This window comes from Uloborus diversus, chromosome 2 (assembly GCF_026930045.1).
Source record: "Uloborus diversus isolate 005 chromosome 2, Udiv.v.3.1, whole genome shotgun sequence".
NCBI classification, from domain to species: Eukaryota; Metazoa; Arthropoda; class Arachnida; order Araneae; family Uloboridae; genus Uloborus; species Uloborus diversus.
This window is the reverse complement of record NC_072732.1, coordinates 118,192,285-118,211,499: the sequence shown is the minus strand read 5'-3', so window position 1 is coordinate 118,211,499 and position 19,215 is coordinate 118,192,285. Positions and strand designations below refer to the sequence as shown.

The 19,215-nt window shown below is 34.3% G+C and overlaps 1 protein-coding gene across 1 annotated transcript in view; it reads right to left on the bottom strand.

The window, feature by feature from the left end:
- LOC129216007 (V-type proton ATPase subunit B) overlaps positions 1-19,215 on the bottom strand; it is a gene marked incomplete at its 5' end in the record, with an annotated part of 40,923 nt that overhangs the window by 5,000 nt on the left and 16,708 nt on the right. The window contains 3 exon segments of the mRNA XM_054850144.1: positions 6,478-6,670; positions 9,048-9,177; positions 17,397-17,501. Coding sequence (XP_054706119.1) covers positions 6,510-6,670; positions 9,048-9,177; positions 17,397-17,501 — 396 coding nt within the window.

Here is a 19,215-nt window from a genome sequence, read left to right as displayed (position 1 = left end):
CGCTTTTTTTGCTGATCTCCAGTTCTTTGGCCATCTTTCGCATTGAGCGCTCTGGATTGCGACGGATGAGACAGCGGATCTTCTGCACATTCGCTGGGGTCGTTGCAGTGGTTGGACGACCACTCCGTGGACGGTCGGCAGTCCCTCCATTTTCCTTGTAGCGTTTCACAGCGTCTAGACTATTTTACTGTTGAATCCAGTCGTTCGAATAATATCGGCTGTTTTCATTCCCTTCTTGTGTAATTCAACGACAGTAACACGCACATTTTCACGACTCATACCTCACGAACTCAATGAACTAACAAAGAACAAATGATTAAACCTCAAATACTTTTAATGCTAATAAACAATATGTGCCAAATTAATTGCCAACATACGATTTTAACGATGAAAAAACGTTTTAAACAAAATTGTGGGAACTTTCTCCGCACCCTGTATACGACTTTTTGATGAAAATAAACAAATATTTTAGACATTTGTAAACACATTTCGGACTGCCATAAACCATTCTTTAAGAATATAACAACATTTTCCATGTAAGAAACTAAATTTATACTGCATTAAAAAGAGTACATAAAACTTTAATATAAAATACTAATACTGTTTTGATGCAGAAAATCAATGATCAACTGGAGAGACAAAGTGCAATACCGTATGTACATTATGCAATAATAGTGAAAACGAAATGCATCACTATTACACTACTCTGCAGTTGATAAAGTAATAATAATTATTGTAACTAAAAAACTGAAGATGATGATGGCTGGTGCTGGGGAACTCCTCCATCAATATCAATGTTCTCCTGCCTATCGAAGATCTTCACTTTTACTTTAATTTTAAGAAACTTTCTCTTCCCTAGCTTAAGCTGAAACAGCACGCTTAGATACTACTGATCTTCACTTTTACTTTAATTTTAAGAAACTTTCTCTTCCCTAGCTTAAGCTGAAACAGCATGCTTAGATACTACTATGTTAAATTAACTTTCATTTAGAGTAGAAAATACCGAGTGGTTATTTGTATCCACTAGCAGAGCGATGAATCAACTAGTACGGTGTTTGTACTTCCGACCTTCAGTGAAGACAAAGGGACTAAGTCCAATCAGGATACCAATATTTAGTAGCCAGTACTGAAGACGATACTCAAGACCAGAGATTCCCTAACTTAGATTTTCGTGTTGCGGGTGATGAATTTGCATAAGCGCTAAAATTCTCTACTCTTAAAAAAACTCGCGTTATAGCGGTTTCAGGTAAGTTGAATCGCGTTGTAGCTCAAGTCGACTGTACTTTTAAAATAAATAAAAAAAACAAGAAAATTTCAATTTAAAGAAATAATTTATTAGAAAAAAAAATCCTTTGTGCAAATTTTTATGTAGAAACATAATGATTCTGAATACCTCCGCCAAACACTGAACACAAAAATTAAGTTTAGCGTGAAAATAAAAACAAATCATTTCAACAATTATTTCAAGGTAAAAACCTTGTTGTTGGAGTTGATCTCATTTTGTGGTAAAAGAGTCAGATTTGGGAGTTGAAGGTTTTTAGTTCAAAGAATCTGTCATTTTCCTTTAAAGTCCACAACTCTGCCAATGTTTGAGGAGTTGAAGTTCTTTTGGGATAAAGGAATCAGAGTCGAAGACTAAATTTCCAACAGTCAGAGTTTCACCCTCACTGTCTAAATTTTTACCAAAGCTATGGAGTCCGACTGATTTTCGGGTATAGGGAGGGGCGGAGGGGACGGTCCACCCCGGGTAGCACTTTTGGGGGCACGGCAATTTCACGCTTTTGATGCGAAAAAAATAAATGTATTTTCCCAATAAGGAAATCAAACTTTTCATCCAAAAGTCTTTGAATTGTAAAGTTTTGGTACGACTGTAATACTATAATAATAAAATAACTCTAATACAAAACATATGTTTTTCTTATGGACATCTCAGCACTATTCTTTGTTTTTTCTCTCACTTTGTCTTTATCTATAGACTGAGGAAAGCTGCAGTGTAAAATTAAGGGACGTAAGGGTTTTTTTTTTTACAGTAAAGGTTTACTATAGGGAAGGAAACAATAAATTTCAATCTTTCGTTATATGATGAATCTACCACTTAATGTTAAGGAAGTTCCTTAAAAACCACCTTATTTTATAAAAGCACTTAATCACAACTCAAATAACATTTGCTGTTAATATTACTGTTTTATATCAACAATACTCCTTTAAACAATGAGTTTCACATTTAGTCATTCATTATAATGAAAAGGTTTGAATCAATAAAATGTCTAGGCAAAGCCTTTTACATTTACATCAACAGTAATGAAAGAAATGATTTTCGATGCACAACTTTCTCTTCTCATGAATCACAGTCAGTGTTGCCAGATGGTCAAATCCAGATTTCCCCAATTCCCTTCCAATTTTTCCCCAAAATGCGATGTTTTCTATCAAATTTCCCCAAATTCAAAAATGATTTTTCCACTAATATTTTCATAAAATGAATCGACTTCCTCTGCTATTTTTGTCTCTTAAAAAATTTATTTTTTTCCCCAAATAGCCACATTTTCTTATAAAATTCCCCAACTTTTTTTTTCCCCCATTTTCACCTTTTTTTCGTCTTTATCTTTATCTTTTTTTATCTATACTAATAATAAAGCTGAAAGTCCCTCTGTCCGAATCGCTCTCTCTCTCTGTCAGGATCTCTGTGACGCTTCACCTAGACTCTTCCACCGATTTTCATGAAATTTGGCAAAGTACCTGTTGAGCATAAAAATTGCTTTTCGACAGCATTAAAGTAAATTTGGAGTTTTTTTTAAAAATTTAAAATGTAGCAAAAATTGCAATTTTGCAAAATCTTTATGCTCTTTGCGGCACCTCAAGACGTGCTTCAATATTTTTCATATTTTTTTTACATCTTGTTTGCATGAAAAGGCAACTTTTCCGCACTACGGCAAATTGAAAATCAAAAACTTTTTTTTTCGTTCCACCCTAGTGTGCACCTTTAAGCGATTTTTTGAAAATTCGATTCTGTTCTTTTTCTATTCCAATTTTAAAATCATTTTCTCCAGCCAAATTATCATAAGATGGACGACTAAATTACCAATTTATCATAATGTGGAACCGTAACATGGGCAAGCCAATTGGCAAGAAATTCATCATGCATTATTTGTAAATATACAGGGGAATCAAAATACCTTTTAATTTTCTACTATGGGCAAAGCCGTGCGGGTGCCACTAGTCATAAATACAAGCGCCTGACCAAGAGAAAAGAAATAACCAAATTTTTTTTTCTACTCTCATTTACTACTCTGCTTCTGTATGTACATTTAAACTATGATTTTTGAATATATTTGTCCAAGAACATCCTTCATCACACTTATTTTTGCCTGTTACACATATCAACTAGTTACTCACGCAGAACTTTTAATGCGAATTCCATAAAGTTGACCAAAGCTAAACGCTAAACCAATGCTGTTTGATACAAACAATGTAACTACCAGATGTCAAGACGCGAATTAAAATACGAAATTTTTTTTTCCTGAAGTTTTTTTTCCCCAGGTTTTCCCCAAGGAAAAAAAATTTTCCCCAAAGAATTCCCCTTAAAACCCATTTCCCCAAAATTTCCCGAGAGAGCACCAGATTTCCCCAAAATGGGGAAATTTCCCCCAATCTGGCAACACTGATCACAGTATGGTTAATCGAATGCATAGGGCCTCTTTATCTTATAGTCCTCTATCAGTAAATGAGCTGATGTGTGCATCACATGACTTCCTTTTACTCCAATTTAATGTCATTTCCCCATTACCAGCAATTTTAATATGATTCAATAGCTTACTCTCTAAATATTACCAACAGTGGCCAAATTGAAACCAGATTTAAAAAATAAAAATAATAAAAAAATCGCCAAATTTGTCGTCAAGTTGGCAACAAAACTTGGAGACCAAAAAACTGGCAATATATCGCCAAGTGTCCGCCAAATTATAACACCACTTGAGTTTACATCGAAATTAACAAAGATTTCCCCACAAAAAGGGGCAAAAGACCCCTTTAGAAACAACCGAATGCAACCAAAAGGGGAGGTGCACAACTAGATCCCACTAGGAGTCTACGTATCAAATTTCAACTTTCTAGGACATACCGTTCTTGAGTTATGTGACATACAAACGCACATCCACACATACGTACATACAGACGTCATGAGAAAACTGGTTGTAATTAACTCGGGAAACCTCAAAATGGATATTTCGCGTGTCTATACGTTCTGAAGCACGTATAGACACGTGAGGTCGAGTCGAAAAAAAACTCAACATTCATTCAGGGATGAGTAAAATGGAAATTAAGGTTGATTTTTGAGTGAAAATTTTTTTGCGAATACAATACTTCCTTTTTTGTAAATGGAAGTAAAAAGAGAATAATCCAAACTCTTGGTAATATAGCAGTACCAGAGACTTAGTAAGTATTGCCTGGTTGATAACTTCTGAGTTTGTCAAATGTTAAGTGATTTTCTCAAGCACGGATCCAAAAGGGATTCATAACTCCCTTTGAGAAACCCTAAAATTGTGTTTCTAAAACTTCATATTAGGAAAATTTCTGTGGCGGAGCCACGACCTTTATGCTCTTTCCAACTGTCACAATGCTTCAAATGCATTTTCAAGATTTCAGTTTTAAAAAATTTCCGGGGCAGAGTCACTTACTAGCCTTTTCTTTCTTAACTAGGGCAACCATAGCCTAAAACAGTATTTTTCGGGGCTCTATTTTCAACCCATCTCATCCCCCTTCGTAGTCTAATGTTTCCAAATATAGCTTTAAAATGTGCTTTCAGGCCAGGGAGTTCTGACCCCTTCCCATGAAATAAAAATGAAGGCAGCTTAAAATTGCGTTGTTAAAGCTTCAATAAATGTTGCATTTTTCGGGAAGAGCAACAGAACTTTCCTACTCTTTAACGTCACCAAACAGCCTAAAAATGCAGTTTTAGGCCTTCCCCATCTGACCTCACTCTCACAACGTTGTCTGTCAAACAATGGCTAAAATTGCATTTTTAGGACCTCATTTTCAAAATGTATCCAGGGGAGACAGAAGAACCATCTGACTTCCCAACATTTTTAGAAACCTTCAGCCGCTCCCTAACGTCCACCAAAGATAGCCTACAATTGCGATTTTGAAACATTGGCATTGAAAAATTTCCAGACAGCTCTCCGAAAATTCCCTACTCTTTGGCGTCAAACATAGCCAAAAATAAATTTTCATATGGAAAATATATCGGGAGGAAAAGTGGGAAGCCCTTACACCACTAAATACAGCCAACGCATTTGTGTTTTTCACAGTCTAGTCAAAACATTTTCCGAGAATCCCTGAACCGAAAAATGAAATATGGAGATTAGGTGTTTTCGCCGAAATCTTTAAAAAAATTGTTTGAATCAGAGAATTCACTCAAGTTATTAAGAGGGGTGGGGTGGGGGACAAACCTACAGACATTTCCCCCCTCTCAATACCCTATTTTCCCATTTTTAATTTTTCAATATTTATTTTATTTATTTTTTACTTTTTTTTAAATTTTTTGTGATTTTTTTTTAAGATGCAAAAGCGGCAAGAAAATTATTAAGCCTTCTTTAATAATTTTCTTCTTTCTCTGACTTCTACTTGCAAAGTAGCCTAAAAAAGAAAAAGAGGAGGAGAAGACCAAAAAAAGGGACTCCCTAACCTGACCATTATTTGTGAAATAATGCCACTCAATATCAGGCCACATGAGGCTGTGAGAAGCAAAGTGGTGTAAGTGGACATTTTCAAGTTTTGAGTAAAATGCTTTTGCACCCTAGGTAGGCTTTCATCGAAATTTTTTTTCTAAATCATGCTGTATAGCAGCAACTACCTAGGCTACTAGTACCATCTCTTCCCCAAGATAGAGGAGAGGTTCACCTACCATGTGTACTGGTTATCTTTAAATTTTTAATTTTGCCACTTACATCCCTTTGCTTCTCACTGCCTTACATGTGAAATAATGTCACTCAAACCGCTAAAAAAAATATCAGCTTACTTCAATTTCTAACACTATTTTCTTAAAAATTAAAAATAAAAGTTACCTTCACGTACCTAAGGAATAATTCATTCAAAACAAATTAAAAAGCATTAAATGCATGCCACATTATGTCATTATGTACCAGCGATAATACATATAACGTGTGGCTGAATAATGGTATTCACATCCTTATCCAGCCACAAACCCACCAAAATTTACAAATTAAATGTACAAGTGGTTTCACTGGATGAAAGAAAAAATACCAAAAAAAACCACTGCCACAAACCTTTTGCAACATGTACCATGCAAAATATACAGAAATAGAAGAGGATCCTTTGTGCATGTTAAAATTTAACACATTATTCAATTCACTTTGCATTAAATCACTTCAGCTTTATAAGTTGCTTGTCTAAAGGTTGATTGTAATATTGTTTGAACTCATACAGGAGGGGGAAAAATACTTGAAAAATTCAACAACTTACCAAACAATAAATATAACAGTCACATTAAAATTCTACTCTTTTTTAGTTTCTGCATGATGACCTTGACCATCTCTGGGATAAAATTCTTCTAAAGTGCTTTGAGGAATTCTTTTTAACAATTCTTTTGGGAAAATTCTCAGAAGCTTCCAACCAATGTCAAGAGAATCAAAAACAGTTCTATTTTCATAATTTCCTACAAATAGAAACATATACTATATCAATAAGTTACCGCTCTTACGCCAGGGCTACGGCAGAAGCAAACGCAATACACCAGACAGCCCAGTTATCACATCCAGAGACTGCAGGTGATGTACAATATCAGTTTTAAGCAGAAACTAACAGACTAATAAACACAGTAGCATATATCGTCGCATAAGAGCAACAGTAGGATATTTTAGTGTTATTCCTGCGATTAGATGCCTTACAGTTGCCCAGAGGAGACAATATGTTGGATGGTCCAGAAATAAAAATTTTCAAAACTGTGTTCTCCACAAGTCTACCCTTATTTTATAGTAGAATTAAAGAAAAAATTCAGCTAGTTGGTCAATATTTTAGGGGTTACAAAAATGTAGCACTTACAGTAGCTGATTTAGCACCAAGAAAGTGAAGTTTTAAACTATAACACATATATTTTGGTGAAAAAATTTTACTAATGATAAAATTAAGTTCGAAAATATTAAGGAGATTGTATTAACTAACGTTTTATACCTATTTTCTGAAATGCTTATGTAAGGTGACAGGAAAAAACGTCCCCAGCAAAACGTCCCTGGAAAAAAAAAATCGTCCCTTAGGAAAAAACGTCCATGAGAGATGAGAAAGCGTCTCGAGCAAACAAAATTGAGATGCAAAGAGTTTTACCATTTCCACTGACGAATTGAATTTTGTGCTGTATTTGTATGAACACTTCGTTTAAAGATATTTAACTGGCATCAATGCATCTGAAATAGTGTCACGTGAAAAAACATTGCATCAAATAAATGAAAACGTATCATTCGTTTATTATTTTTTATAGGCGAAAGGCAACATCACGAGCAAATAGTACAAATAATATAACGTCGCTATTAAAAAACTGGTAGCTACTAATGTTTAGGACTCAAACTTTCAGTATATATACTTTGAATATCTGGTTATTGAATGTTAATGGTAGCTTCTTGACAGAATATTAAAATTAGTATTGATTGTTATGAAAATTAAATAAAGCCGCTAAAACATTAGTGGAATAAATTCTGTCTTGGTCATGTGATAAAAAGTAAGAAACCACGTAACTCGGAGTTCGTGTAATTCGGGGTAGTGTTTGTGGGTGTATTTCTTTATTACACAATTAGAAACTTTTACAGGAGAAAAAAAAGCATCAATTTCATTTTCCTCTGTAGTGATGCTATTTTTGCGATTATTTTTACTAATAAAAATTTATTATTCAAAATTGTTTCTTAAAAGTTGTATTAAAGCTTATGTTTTATCAAGAGCTAATTTTGTACTCTGTTACTTTTTTAACTTCCGACACACAATGAAAGTTTGACGTGTCTGTGTATATGTCTGTGGCACTCTACTGCCTAAATGGATGGACCGATTTTGAAAAAAAAATATTGTTCGAAAGGAGAGTTGACCGAGAGTGTTCTTAGCTAGGTTGCATCTTTGGATGACATTAATTAACGAAGATATTCATTAAAAACCTCTAAAAGGCTTTTTGCGATTTTTGCAGCAAAAACATAATTAAAATTTTAACACCAAAATAAAGAGACTTTTTTCCGCGTGCAGTAGAATGTGTTTGGAACTTCCATGCTTCATAGAATTCGAATTATAACGTTTCTTCAAAGCAGATTTCAAAAACAGCTAAACCTTTATTCATGCGATTGATAACGAATTCATTGTTGGCCGACAAGGAAATTAAAAGCAATGATTTAAAATTTTTATCTGTTGCCAGTTTCTATTTAATAGCAAATAAAATACTTGACATTGATTTCTAATAATATAAGGCTTTTAAAAGGATTTTCAATTTTCCCTCTTGATTCTACAGTTGCGACTCAGTCGGGGGTTTTTAAAATTTTTAATTTTACTGTTGCTTGTTGTAACTCAATAAGTTGAATGACCGAGCCTCCAGCTCGGTTATTCACTATTCCCAACTAATGAATCCCAAACAAAAACAAAACTGCAACCTCTGGATGCAGTAGGTACAGGGGACCCTGGAGTGAAAAAAAGCCTCTGGATGATAGGTCGTGGTGGTCTGATCGGTAAGGCATCGGACTTGTGACTGTAGGGTCCCGTGTTCGATTCTAGCTGGTCGAAGATCCGCCGTCTTCAATAATGGTAACTGGAGGACGTTAAATATGCTTGTCATCACAAAGTCCTCCAAGTGAAACCATACCTCTTGGGGTGCTGAACCAGGGATTGCTTGGCTTCTGGGCTGGATCAAAAAATCAGATCTTTCTTCAGGGTCCCATCTAACTGGTTAAACCACAAACAGTGGTAGCTTGAAAGGCTCTGGATGCGACAACCGGGGTGTCAGAATATTACATGTATTATTTGTATCAAATGCATATTGCAGACACAGAAGTAAAAAAAAAACAAACCTTGGGAGATAAAGCTTTTTTCAAACTTGCTAAGAAAGTCTAGATATAGTAAATCTTCAGAGGTTAAAGCTTCTTCACCAACAACAGCTTTGATAGCTTGGACATCTTTGCCAATAGCATAACAAGCATACTAATTTAAAAAAAAGAGTATAATGTACCTTTTTCTTCTGAAATCTCAACAAATATTAATGATTATAAAAATTATTCTATTTAAATTACTTTTCAATTAATTTGCACATTTGCTCAATCAAACAAGTTTTATGATTCTTCAAAATAGTTTATAGATCATTAAGAAGTATTAGAATCAATATAATTTCAAATTTAATTCCTTTTTGTCTAAACGATGATTCAATTCCAAACAATACATATATGTGATCAAAAATGCTGTATTTGCGAGAGCACTATTATTTAATAAAATATTAATATTTGTATACACATTATTACTTTGTTCCTTTTATTAGCAATTATTATTTATATAATAAAGTATGAAGCAGGTGCTGAAATTAAAAACAAAAAAAAATTGAATTTTTCCCTAGAAACTTTGCAGATGATAATTTTTGTGCAACCATGAGAAAATTTCACTTATCTGAGACTGATTTTTCTGTATTTTCCATGCTTTTTACCATTTATTCATTCTTTCTTTTTTTCCACCCTTGTGAATCTTATGTGTATAATTACAACTCAGAGTTAATATTTATTTCTCACAAGAAGGGTCCTCTTATCTATACTATTAAAATCAGTGTTGGAGTGCGTGTCTGTGTATCGCTAAACACCATCTCCTCTGAACTGTCAATATCTACCTGGTCAATACTGGTACCGCTGGCAGGGTCGCCAAAAGGGGGGGGGGGGGCAGCAGGGGCAAAATCTCCAGGCCCCGGCCCAAGAGCCTCCTCAAAAAGAAAAAAAAATTTCAGAGTATTTGCTGCTAACTAAACTTCTTTTTGGTGTTGGATGAGCAAAAACATTTCTCATTCAACATTTTAGCCCATCATTCAACATCTGCATGTTCCCAGCATCAAGTGCTTGTGGACCAGTTCTTTATGGAGCTGTCTTCCAGAGACGTTTCTATTGGGAAGGAAAACAACCAGTAGCGGGACCACCATGACACACAGCGTGCACTTTCCTCCTTTTACCTGGGCCCGAAACACGGTTGGATAACATCAAGGTAGGGGTTCTCAAACTTTGGGTCGCAACCCCCAAGCGCTTCTTATGGGGTTGTGACATTATCCCTACATTAAAAAATATATCATGCATAGTTTAAAAATTAAAATACATGGGGGAAAAAACATTTTAGAGTAGTATCAATACTTGGGCGCAGAGGCGAATCCAAGACATAAGCTATTGGATTGCATCGTGTCCTCCCCTCCCCCCACTTTTATCAGAGTACCTGATCCCCCAACATCGAATATCCTCTAAGAAAATCTTAATTTGGTTTAAGGACTTCCATCCCTACAAAGAGTTCCGAATTCACCTACCTCTAACATCATCTAAAATCGTCTAAAATTCTGTTTTTGGAACTTCAATTTCGAATAAGTTCTGTGAGAGATTCTCTAAACCTCAGCCCTTATCCTGAAAGATGTCCTGTAATTGCATTCTTAGGACTTAATTTTGGGACTACTCCCAAAAAGAGTCCTAAACCCCATCCCATCTCTTAACTCCATCAAAAATTGCCAAGAGGTGCAATGGGTTTTTAGGATTTTAAAATCGAAAAACAATTTCACAATGGAGTGCCTATTGTATTCTTCACATAATTAAAGACCACATAAAACTACGTTTTAGGACTTAAATTTTAAAAGAAATTTCGAGAAAGATTCTCCAACTTTTCTCTTTGTCATCAAAGATAATTAACTATTCTGTTTTTCGGACTTAAATTTCCAAAAAGTTCCTTGACCCAATCCTCTCTCCCTCCACATAATAAAAACTCATCTAAGGTTTCGTTTTTGGATTTTCAATCCTGAAAAACTTCCGGCGGATGGACTTCAAATCCAAACCTTTCCCGTAATGCGTTTTTAGGACCCATAATTTAAAAAAATTCTGGGAAAAGGTTGCTTGAACCTCTTCCATTTCCAAAACTTTAACAAAGATAGTTTGCAGCTTTGCATTTTCAGGATATTCATTTCCATTTTTGGAAAAATTAAACAGCATCCCCGATTCTCCTCTCCCCTCATCCCTTCCCTCTCATTAAAAATCATCAAAAATACTTCATTTTTAGGACTTCAATTTTGAGAAATTTCAAAGGCAGAGTCTATGAGCTTTAACCCTTCATAAAGTACCTGAAGCTCTCCTCCCTCTAACATTACCAGTGTTCGTGTAAACTGCAATTTTAGAACTATAGTTTTGAACATTTTCTGGGGGAGGAGGCAGTCTTGCATAATATCGACGAACGAGCATTCGCAGAAAATTTTTGGCACTGCAGAAATTTTTTGTCAAACTGCCAACGTTAATAAAAATAAATAAAAAAAATAAAAAATTAATTTGAATTTTGTCATCTTGAATTCAAATTATGTTTTTGGCAATCAGGAGTGTGTGTTTGTATGTGTGTGGTGGGGGGGGGGGGGGGTATGTGTATGTGTGTAGGCATGTGTGTTTGTGTCTGTGTGCAGTCATGACTGTGTGGGCAGTTGTGTGTATGAGTGTTTGCGTGCGTGGGGGCGGGGTATGTTCATGTGTGTGTTTTAGCATATGTGTTTGTGTCTGTGTGCAGGCATGAATGTGTGGGCAGTTGTGTGTATTTGTGTGTATGTGTAGGTGTCTGTATGCATGCGTGTGTGTATGTGTGTAGGGGTATGTGTGTGTATGGTGGTGTTTGTGTATGTGTGTGTATGTGTTTGTGTGTGCGTGTGTGTTGGTGCATGTATGTATGCGTGTGTGTGTAGGATATGGACGCAACCTGGAGACGGTTTTCGCTAGAGAAGCAGCATCGTGAGGCCGGCTGACGCGACGGGTGGTGCCGCTCCGGTGGGAAAAATGATAGCATGCCAAAAACAGTCAAATGAAAGCAATAAGCAATCGTGATTGCTCAATAAATAAATAAATATAAATAAAAATAATATTTTTTTTAAGGGAATTTTAAAAAAAAAATCCCAGTTTATTTCTGTTGAAGCTTTTCTCCAAAAGCCTTTTAAAGCACACGCGTGAAAAAAAAAATGGTTTTGGCAGCTTTCCTCAGTTGGTAAAAATTAAGCACAAACTATATGTTATTGTAAAAAAAATTAAATGATTATTTTTAGCACTTTTTTTTGGCCTTTTTCATATTTGAATTCAAATTTAATTCTTTATTCAAGGGTGAGTTAGGCAAAATAATTATTTGCAGAAAATTTTCCAGTTAGGATTTGTGTTCACAGAAAGCTTTTCATTTTATCTAAGTCTGAGAGAAGGACCTTATAACTGTAGGTTCATATTGCTATTTCTCTTTCTCCGCTGAATACAATTCTTTAAATTTGATTATGGGATACTAGTAATGAGAGTCCCCCTCCGAACAAAAATATAAACCCTTTCTCTCTTGTTATATATACGTTTCAAAAAAAAAAAAGAATGACTTCAAGAATTTGGAAAGTGTTGAGGTCGAGGTGTTTGTTTAACATTAGAGTGGTTAGTTTTTTATTTTTTAAATTTAACCAGCTTTTTTTAATACTTTTTATGAAGAAAAACTGCCAAATACGATTCCGTTTCTCCACTATACACTGACTCATGGTATGACACCTAAGATTACTATGAAGCAGATGTTGCGGTGTAGAAGGCACACTCAGGGTTCATACCCTTTAGGCAGAAAAAAATTCAAGCACTTTTCAAGTACTTTTCAAGGTAAAAAATTTTGTTTTCAAGGCAATATCATAAATTTGTACTAAAAATATTGTATGCAGATTTCATTTACTACAAACGCATAGAAATAAGGCAATAATACAAAAAAGTATAGGAAAACAAAATTGCTTTTTCTACAACGAGAGATGCTTTGATGAAAGATCTACTGCGTTGAAAGTTTTTCTGAAAATGTTTGAAAAGTTTGATCATAAAGAGAAGCAGATACCAAGAGGTTTAATTTTGAGGTTTTTCAAAGGTTGCAGCAGTCAGAGGTTTGTATATATTTTCTAGAATCAGCAAATTAATACTTAAAAAAAAACCTTTCATAAGTGCTTTTAACTTTAATGGGAAGAAACTAAAATACCCAAGTTCAATGGCATTGCCAGAGAGGAGTTTTTGAAGTCACTCCCCCCCCCCCCCCCGGTTCCAACATTTATTTCCAGTACCATACAGTGGTTTATTACAATATAAGGGTGGTTAGGACAAAAACACTACCCAGAAAGTTATTTCAGTTTGCACTATTAAGTTCTAAAAATATTAGGTTTGCAAATCATTTATAAGTATGCAAATCAATTATTCGTATGTATTTATTAGCTGTTCAGCCAATAAGGCATTTCAACTGTCCTCGAGTAAATTTAAAAATTAGGAAGTAAGAAAAGTTTATGAAAGTCCACAGTCCAGTCTCTACACCTCAAAATATACAAAAGCAGCTTAAGCAGTGATAAATACTCTGAATGCAAACTTGAGCCTATTCAGCTTTCATTGATTAACTTGCAATAGACAATAAATGTGCAAGTTCAGATTTATAGAGCCATATTTCGGAATCGAAAAGATTTAAAAGAAGTTGACACGTATTATGACAAAAGTAGTTTTATTTTGGGAAAAAATGGGTTATTGTTGAAATTAGAATTTAAATTTAGAAAGGCAATAATATTCAGGTGTAATTGTGATTTGTGAGTTCATAAAAAATTACCTGAAAGTTTCAAAGAGCAAAATGGGGCGGGGGGGGGGGGGGAATATTTTTTAAAACTAAGACCCCTATTACTTGAATATACATATGTACAACAATAACTTTTGCTATGCATACAATTCATAAAATAGTTTATTAAGTCAAAATATTCTGCATAGAAATAACATGCTCAGTGCCTGTTGATAACCAGCAACAGGCACTGGGCCTAGCTAGGCTGGTACTGGTCAATTTATTAGATCCAAATGAAGATGAAAGACCCTCCTTAAGCTATCTACCCCTTTGCTGATTAAAGCCTCTTTCAGTAAGCTCCAAGTACCCGCAGTAAAGTAGTAATTTTGAACATTTGAGGAAAAGGGGAAAATTGGAGATATAAGGAGGTAAAAGCATAAAAACGAACACTACTGGATTTCAAGTGAATAATCATAACACAACCACCCCTGTTATACACCTTATTTATTTTAGCAGACATAAAAAAATGATGTACTTATAAATAAAATTATATAAATCAACTTTATATTTAAAATACAAACTTTAAGTTAATTTGTTAGGTGCTCAACTGCTGAAATTTAAATTAAAAAAAAAAAAATCTGTTATGACCAAAAATTAGGTAAAGATAATCATTCAAAATTGCAAAAATAAATAAGCAAATAATTAAACAAGACCAAGGTAATAAATTCTTTAACTCTTTAGTTATTAAAATAAAAAAATAAAATAAGCTAATCTGATGTAGCAGTGTCAAAATAACTACTAATTGCAAAAAATATAAAAATATTTACAAAATGCAAAAGGATTGAAATCTCAAACAAGGGAAGCAAATTTTCGCGAATTAAGTTTAATGTTGTCATGTTTCCCATAAAATAAACTTATATTTTACTGAAATTAAACATAAAATATGCTAATCTACGGTAGCAAATATGAAAATAACATCAGATTAGTGAATATATTTAAATATTTGCAAGATGCAAAAAGATTGAAATTTCAAACACGAGAAGCAATTTTTCGCAAAGTCTGAGTTCGTGCGACGTGGCATGTTTCCCATGAAATAAATTTGTTTTTCATTAAAATTAAACAAAAAATATACTAATCTAAGGTAGCATATGCGAAACTAACATTTGATTAGCCAAAATATTTAAATATTTGCAGGATGCAAAAAGATTGAAATTTCAAACACAAGAGCAATTTTCCGCGAAACCCGAGTAAGTTCAATGTTGTCATGGTTTCGAAATTCATTTCTTTGTTAATTAATGAAATTAAACAAAAAAAAACTAATCTAAGGTACCATATGTCAAAATATCTTTCGGTTGTAAAAAACATCAAAATATTTACAAGATGCAAAAGGATTGAAATCCCAAACACGAAAGCAATTTTTCGCGATGTTGCATACTGAACAAATGTTCAGAAAATTGCATTGGTGAAATACTTTTTTAAAACTTCTAAGCACAATTCGTTGATTTTTGAGAGAATTTAAGCACTAAGAAACTTTTTCAAGGTTTTAAAACTTTTTCAAGGTTTTCAAGCACTTGAAAATGAACTTTCTTTTTTCAAGCACTTTTCAAGGTTTTTCAAGGGCGTACGAACCCTGACACTGAGAAGTGAGGTCAGTCAACAGGATTTCTTTTTTTTTTGTGATTGGAGGGGGGCTCTAAAGTCACTATTTTGCCCCGGGGCCCGCGTTGAGCTATCGGGGGCCCTGACCGCTGGATACAGGCCATTCAGGAAAAGCCATTTTTCACTGTCTCACAATTTTAAACCTTACTGAGCGATGATAAGAACTGATCAACTACAATCATTAATCGTCACCTGCTGCAAGTGGAGAACGGGGTTGGCAAACAAAGCCAACAGGGGCAGAACACCTTGTCGTTTCTGTAGTATGCCTGGATTATCAAATGCCGTTTATCTAACTTAAAATGCTGATCAGATACAAAACCCATGAACCCATGTTTACTTCCCATTCTAAAAATTAATTTTACTAACACCATGTTGCATGCACAAAATTGGAAAGGTTTTTTAATGAGTATTCAAACAATATTCAGGGATAAAATGGACTTTTTCCAGAACTTTTGAAAGCGTATACTTTTTCATAATAATAAACTAATAACTGTTGATTTGGCAGAGTGCTGAAGGCAGTTAATCTAGTCGCCCTGGCAGCAAGTTAATGTAATAAAAGTATATTATTTAATGTTTGTAAATTTTTGAGATTATTTGGTAGGGTTGAAAAAGGGCTTTTATTTTATCTGAGGCGTAAGAAAGAAGATGGTGTCCAGGTCTAGACCCATAGCTTGAAGTAAAACTAATCAATACATTCCCTACAAAATATAGGTTCCTATAAAAGTAATTCCTAGAATGAAAATTAAAACTTTTCTCTTCTTTTTAAAATGTGTTTTCCATCAATTTTACGAATATGTATGTCTATGTAAAATTGAAATCAAACCCTGATTGCTTTTATTTGCATTTTCAACTAGCCGAGTTGCACTTTTGAATTCTGTATTCGCTGGTAGAAAATGGCTAAAATTTTCACGGTTGAATTCTTTCAACCTTTTAATGATTTTTTGCAGCGAATATTTGTAAAAATCGTAAAAAAATAGCTTAAAATGACAAACTGGCTTAAAGTAAAAAAAAAAAGAAAAATAGATAATTCTTAGTAATGCTATTCCATGTTCAAATGAGCTAATTTTTTAATCTAAACCTCGTTTTGAATTTTCTCATTCAATCCTCAAACAGTGTGTATATACTTTTTTTTTTTAACTTATTATTTTAAAAAGAAGTGAAGTAGCAGCTGCATTTCAAAAGCAGTTTGTAGTCGCTACATTGTTGAAAAAGTAATAATAGTTTGCTGCAAAAAAACATAGTTTTTCTCACCACTGCCATGGACACATATGAGATGAACAGCTTAGTCAATACTAGGTAGTTGTTCAAGGTAAAACTAATGTTTAGCCCCTTAATATTTAACTTTTTTTTTTGTCTAATGGGGGGGGGGGCTGCGTTTTTAGGCTATTTAGCCTTTAGCAGACATAGTGCGATCCCCCCATACGGCTTCCAGTCTTTCATGTGCCATCATTAAGGCGCGGAAGTCAATGGCACGGACAATTTGGACGCCCAGTTTCTACCAGATGGAGGCACTTCTTGATGCGGCATTTGCACTAGGGATTTTAATTTTCTTATTCTAAGCCAAATGAATACCCAAGGGATCTTTTACATGCCTCATAATCATACAACATGGCCGCTGATGATTTTTTGCATCTTGAAAATCCACCGACTGGCCACCTCGGGTCAGAATCTGGGTCCACAGGAGTAGAAGGCCAGCGCCCAACCATCATGCCACCAGTCGGCTGCTGGAGGCGTGATAGTTAGGCGCTGGCCTTCCATTCCCCGGGGTGATAACTATTTTATTATAACTCACATTTTACCACTCTTTCCACAAAACTACAGGATAATACTGAATAGGGAATATGATAAACAAAACTGCCTAATTACTAAGGATTTGAAAAGTAAATTGACTTATGAGCGAAAAATTGGCGCTATACATGAAAACATCACAAACATACTTTTTTTTTTAAGAAGGAAAAAAAATAATTTACCAGTTGATTTGAAACTTCAGAATGATCTTTTCTGGTCATATCTTCACCAATAGCAGATTTCATCAATCGAGACAAGGATGGAAGTACATTAATAGGTGGATAAATCTAAAATAAATGCATGCTGATCATAATACTGTTAGTAGTTACAAGAATACTAAATTAAATAACCTACAGTAACATAAATACAGCACAAATTAACCACACTGACAGCTCATTCAGCATTTATGAAGTAAAAGCCTTCAGGTTATGCAACAAATTTATTATTTTGCAACTTCAAAAGATTAAAGATAACATTAGTCTTGTTATGTGGCCATAACTATAAATTATTACCTAACCTTTCAGTGTTCCCACAAACAACTTCAAGCATTTAAAATAGTCTAATTTGAAACCTATCTTCACACTCTACCTTGTCAGTCCAGGCAAAATATGATAATATGTATAAGATAAATCAGGGAAACAGGTGGGGAGAAACATCACTTCATAGCCCAAGTTGATCATTTTTTGACTAGTTTCTAGAAAGACTTCTAAAATTACCAATATTAAGAACAGTGCTTTGGGAGCAAACTAAGCTTTCAACAGATTTTGTAAATTATAGGTGAGATGGGATCGTTCAAATCAGTCTATCAATGATGAATTTTTCCATAAGTTTTCTTTGTTTGTTAATCAGTTTATCTACAATGTTCCCATGCTTTCCATTCAGATAAATTATTTACTTGACTAACTCATTTCTTTTTTCCCTAAATGATTTTCTTCATTGTGAATTGATTTGAAAAATATTGCTGAGTTTGCATCTGCTGCTGCACTTCCTTTGGAGACATCTGTCAAAAAGTCTTTGCAGATAAGTACTTTTTCATCAGATAGAGGGAAAAGCTGAACATTGCTCCACAGCTTATTGATAATCAAGAACTGACCATAGGCAAATGACGCAAATCTTAAACAGTGAAACCATTTCCTAGTAAAAACTAGATTTAACTCCCAGTTACCTGTCAGATGAGAGCCCATTTCAGTCATTCATCAGTTTTCTGTAATTATGCTAGGGGCTAACTTTCAATGAGTTCCTTTCTATCTTTCAGCTCCTATTTTTTATCTTTTATTACCTTCAATATTGTAAGTTGTGGTATCCATATGTGTATGTACCTATCTATGTCATTGCTATTCCTGATAAAGAATTAATATTCCAAACTTTTTCTCCCTCTGTTCTTCCTACAAAAATCTGGTCTTCTGCTTCTCCCTTTATTCTATTTCAAGGCCATGTCGCCATTTAAGTCACTCTGAGCAAAGTAGAAGCTGGCTGATTCAAACAGAAGTGGAGAAACTAAGGTGCGTGTTTTGAATGATTTTGAATTATCTCGGCCTTTTTTGCTTAGGGGAAAACTTAAGGTGTGCACGGACCTTAGAATGGCGGCAGCTAAAGTGGGTCAAGTTAGAGGCATGTAAAGACGAAAATTAATCTACCGACCATTAATTATTGGCACCACTGCAGGGGGCAAGGAGGGTGCAAAACCCCTAAACAACACTGCGGAAGGTGTTGTACACCAATCTGCCGCAAGCAAGTTGCACAAGCCACTGTAGGTCGTCAGCTATTTATTTTTAATTTATACTGATAATTAACATGATAATCTATCCTTTATATAGGCTTTTTCAATACGCAACACAATAGTATACAATAAATCATTATATACAATATATTTGTAAAATACAACTATAATAATACAATCAATTATTTACTAGAATACAATAAATATAATTTTCAAAAATTATATAAATGTTAATCAAGAATATGTTCAACAAAACAAAGCAATTTAAAATAATATATAAA